The sequence below is a fragment of the Chlorocebus sabaeus genome, chromosome 20, assembly GCF_047675955.1.
Source record: "Chlorocebus sabaeus isolate Y175 chromosome 20, mChlSab1.0.hap1, whole genome shotgun sequence".
Lineage (NCBI taxonomy): Eukaryota > Metazoa > Chordata > Mammalia > Primates > Cercopithecidae > Chlorocebus > Chlorocebus sabaeus.
In genome coordinates this window covers 4,901,979-4,906,490 of record NC_132923.1, presented here as the reverse complement: position 1 = coordinate 4,906,490, position 4,512 = coordinate 4,901,979, and the positions used below count along the sequence as shown (strand labels likewise).

The following is a 4,512-nucleotide window of genomic DNA, read 5'->3' as shown; positions in this document are numbered from 1 at the left end:
TAAAATGCCAGGAGAGTCATTTTTTTATATTTATGACCTTTTAACACAAAGTGATCCTGTCCACTTGTCAGTGTTGTGGCATCAGATCCCAAAATAATAGTATCACAGCTCTTGGAAAGGAACAAGGTTTAAAAGACTATTTATTTAACATCAAGAGTATATCTTCCCACAGATGACACAGGGCTTAATCTTCTATTGTTAAAGGTGAACACTTATGCATTCTACCCTATTAATTTAAAAAAATCACATTCTTTTCAAGAGGCCATGTGAGAGCATTATAAAAGCATTAATAAAGAAAATAGATCATGTAGACTCAGTATTAATTATTTTACTAATCAGTAGGCAAGTCATTTTATCTGTCTGAGTGTCATTTTTCTCACCTACAAAATGTAGATTATAATATATACTTCCCTTTGGTGTTCTAAAGTTTAGATGAAGTAACATTTTAAAACTTTAGCACATAATGCAGATATAAATAATTAACATATTAAACTTAGCTCATTTACTTTTCACAAATCAACTTGATAGGCTGGAGGCCTGGGGTGGGCAGTATGGCCAAGGAAAAGACAACTAGGTGGCCACTGACAATAATTTTGCATCAATCTGTGATTTTCAACCCCTATCAGCAGCAAGTTTCAAGCTTCAAAGAATTGGAAGAAATGGAATTGACGTACATTCTTGGCAGACGTCCTACAATGAACAGGGACTGTGAACAAAACATGCCACCTCCTTCCCTCCTTCTTCAACCCCTAAAAGGTATATGTCATTGATGAAGAGACGGGTGGAAGAAGAGGAAAAACTTAGAAACAAAATAAATCAATCAGGAGACTTTTATTGACAAGTGGATCTTGAAAAGAACTATAATGTGAGAAAGCATCACTATGGTGAAACTTCCTTTTTGCTATCACTCCTGCAGAAAGGACAAAGAATGAAAACATCAAATTCAAGTTCTGGTCTCAAATGTACCTGCAAACTTTTGAGTTGCATGGAGAATAGACTGATTGCTCCACGTGCAAAGCTTTCTACTTGGTGAATATTTAGTGAAATTGACTTAAGCTTTAGCTTGCTTTGCCTGGTCATTCTGGATGGTTTTACGTCTTGTCATTAATCCATTCCCCTGTGAATATCTTCAGGGCATGTTGACCAAATTTAGATGTGTGCCGCTGCATACAAAATTAGAAATAATCATATTTCATTAATATACTAGAAGCATGGAAATGGATAACTTTTCATAATTTTCTAACTTGAACATTATTTGGATATATCTTATGCATCAAACATTATAATGGCACTTAACAAGTATCTCATTTAACAATTGTGATCTATTTGGTTCAGAAAACATCTAGAAAAATCCTAGAGGTAGAAGCTTCCTGAGTCCCTAAGACAGAGAGTTATGGTTGTGCCACATTTTGCAGGGTTAGTTTTCAGCTTGGCTGAGATTGGGTGACAGTATTTACTAGAGCCTAAAATTCTGAACATACATACGCTTTCCTATAATAGCCATCTGTTATTTTTCACTCAATTGAAAAAAAAACTTCAATAGGCAGTAATTCATGTAAGTGTGGCAAGCAGTTGTGTTTTTCTAAATTTTATATTTGGAGATGAAGGGAAATGATCTCTGTTCCTGAACGTAATGATCAATTGCTTGATCATTTGTGTTCCAGGAATTTTTCCCTATGTATCCTATATAACTAGTGCTTTATGGTTTGGAAAGAGCAGAGTCAAGATACATATATCTATACACACACACAAACACACACACACACACACACAATTTTTTTTTTTTTGTGACAGAGTCTCACTCTGTTGCCCAGGCTGGAGTGCAGTGACACAATCTCACTGCAACCTTCTGCCTCCTGGGTTCAAGCGATTCTCCTACCTCAGCCTCCTGAGTAGCTGAGATTACAAGAGCCCACCACAACATCTGGTTAATTTGTGTATTTTTAGTAGAGATAGGATTTCATTATGCTGGCCAGGCTGGTCTTGAACTCCTGACCTCAGGAGATCCGCCTGCCTCAGCCTCCTAAAATGCTGGGATCATAGGCGTGAGAAACCGCACCTGGCCAGAATCAAGATTAATTTTATGACAGGGAAATTGTTCTTCTCGCAATTCTACAAAGAGCTGATTTGAACTCTTTATTTCTCAAGCTATAAATCATTGGGTTGAACAATGGAGTTATAATAGTGTAGGATACTGATATTAGAGCATCCTGGCTTGAGGAGTAGTTGGACTGAGGCCTTAAGTAGATAAAGGAGGCACAGCCATAGTGGACAGTGACAATAATGAGGTGAGATACACAGGTGGAATAAGCTTTGTACCTACCCAATGTGGAAGGAAACTGAAGTATGGCAGAGATGATGTGAACATAGGACACCAAGATCAACAATAAGGGGATAGCCAGCACCAACGTACACAGCATGAAGATGACAATCTGACTAAAGTGGTTATGGTGAGATGCCAGCCTGAGGACAGGAGAGATGTCGCAGAAGAAGTGATGTAGTTGATTGGAGGAATAAAAGGGCAGGTGAAATACCAAGGATGTGATGATCTGCGCAACAGTGAAGCCACAGGCACAGGCAGCAGCCACTAGTCCCATACACATCCCATGTCCCATGAGCACTGAGTAGCGCAGTGGGTTACAGATGGCCACATAACGATCATAACCCATGACTGCCAGCAGGAAGGAGTGAGAGCAGCCAAGGAAGAGGAAAGAAAACATTTGGATGGCACAGCCCAGGAAAGAAATGGTCTTCCTCTGGGCCAGCAGGTCAACCAGCATCTTGGGTACAATGACGAAGGTGTAGCAAATCTCAGAGCAGGAGAGGATGGCAAGGAAGAAGTACATGGGGATATGAAGGGCTCTGTCCAGCACGATGGTGGAAATGATGATTGCATTGATGCCCAGAGTGAACAGGTAGAGGAGCAGGAAGATAACAAAAAGCAGTTGCTGCAGCCTGGCCACAGATGAGAAGCTGAGGAAGATGAACTCTCTCACCACAGTCTCATTGACCCGCTCCATGGACATACATCATCAGGAGACAATTCGGGAAAGAAGAGGAGTCAGCACCAAAAGAAATCCCTGAAAATTAGTAGATTCACAGAAAATTGATCATCAGCATTTGTTCTCAGATTTTGAGTTCTAAACTCATCTTTTCTCCTCCCTCTTGTTCTTCCAAGACATGATGTTGCTAAAATCAGGCAAACATTCATCAAACGTTGAGTCTCCATAGTAATTCTAATACCATAGCTGAAAAGTTCTTGATATTTTTCAGATTCAAACAACCCTTCACTTCTATTCCCATGATGAGGCTGTTACTGAGATTCTCGGTCTCTCACTCTTAGATTTTCTTGCAATGCTTGTCTTGTTGGCTTTCTTGCATCCATATTCTCTCAAAAATAAATAAATAAAAATTCTTGCATTTGCAAAGTAAACCATCTGAATATACCATAGTTATCTATAACTCAGTGGTTCTTAATTGTCATTCTCCTTACACATAAACCCCCACTCTTAGTTTTAATCTCTCCCTAACTTAGATGCAAATTCTCTTCAACACTGTTTTCCTTACCTCCTGGTAGGAATTGTCAGTTATACTTTTGTTATGCTGGCTCTTGCTTCTGTAGCTTTATCTTGGTGCCAGAAAGGAAAAAAAAAATTCTCTTCTTCTTTCTATTCATTAATTTCAAGATGGAATATGTCTATACCTTCTCCAATACCTATATCAGAGTCTTTCCTCTGGCAGAGAGGACCACAGTCTTTCTTCAGGATTCTGTTCATTTTCATCACTTCCTTTAACTCCTTTTGAAGTCACAGTATGACTCCTTTCCCACAACCAATCTTACGTCTCTGCAACACATCTTTCCCCTGATGACAGCCTAATCTTTTAAAATATAAATTGTATTATATTTGCTTCACTCTTCAAAAATTTTACTTATGGCTATAGTATAGAGTTCAAACTCTTCATTGTTTCCAAAAGTCTTTCCTTTGGGGAAATAAACTATGTTTCTATGCTCATTTTCAGACCTTTATGGGATATATCACTATTGCTCAAATATGTTCTGTACTTCCTTGCCTCTATTCCTTGCTCATATCAGCTTTTCACTTTTATTTACAGATATTTTATGGTTCTTCTGAAGCCTCCTTTAAAATCTACCTTTTTGAAAGCTTCCTTGCTACCTCCTGGTGAAAGGAGTTGTTTCTTCCTCAGAACTCACATAAGACATTGATTGCCAAAATTATGTGGTGTTTACTTAATTTTGAAATACTGCAATGAATTATTCTTATATCTATTTTCTCCACCAGATTTTGTACCTTTGAGGAAAAGATGTGAATTGTGTGTATCTTTGCCTGAGTTCTCCTCAGCATCTAGAACCATATTAAGTACTTAACACCTTCTCAATACATAATTGTTATATAAATAAGAGAGTTAACTTGCCACATTATCTATGTTACTCATGGGCAGCACAGACTTCTTAGAATTCACAGAGTAAGAGAATTCTCCGTGTTATTTCAT

At 38.2% G+C, this 4,512-nt stretch overlaps 1 protein-coding gene across 1 annotated transcript; it reads right to left on the bottom strand.

Moving 5' to 3' along the window:
- Positions 1 to 1,331: 1,331 nt before the first annotated feature.
- LOC103223789 (olfactory receptor 10K2) lies at positions 1,332 to 3,084 on the bottom strand. Its single transcript, XM_037997550.2, has 2 exons — positions 2,324 to 3,084; positions 1,332 to 1,378 (listed from the first exon to the last, which is right to left on the bottom strand). The coding sequence occupies exons 1-2, from the start codon at positions 3,024 to 3,026 to the stop codon at positions 1,332 to 1,334; spliced, it is 750 nt and encodes a 249-aa protein (XP_037853478.2). The 5' UTR covers positions 3,027 to 3,084.
- Between the last annotated feature and the right edge of the window lie 1,428 nt (positions 3,085 to 4,512).

Excerpts from the sequence above, each read along its gene's own strand:
- LOC103223789 (XM_037997550.2), bottom strand. The coding sequence starts at position 3,026 with ATGTCCATGGAGCGGGTCAATGAGACTGTGGTGAGAGAGTTCATCTTC. Across the intron at positions 1,379-2,323 it reads TCAGTTTCCTTCCACATTGG|GGACTCAGGAAGCTTCTACC; the intron begins GTAGGTACAAAG and ends TCTCTGTCTTAG.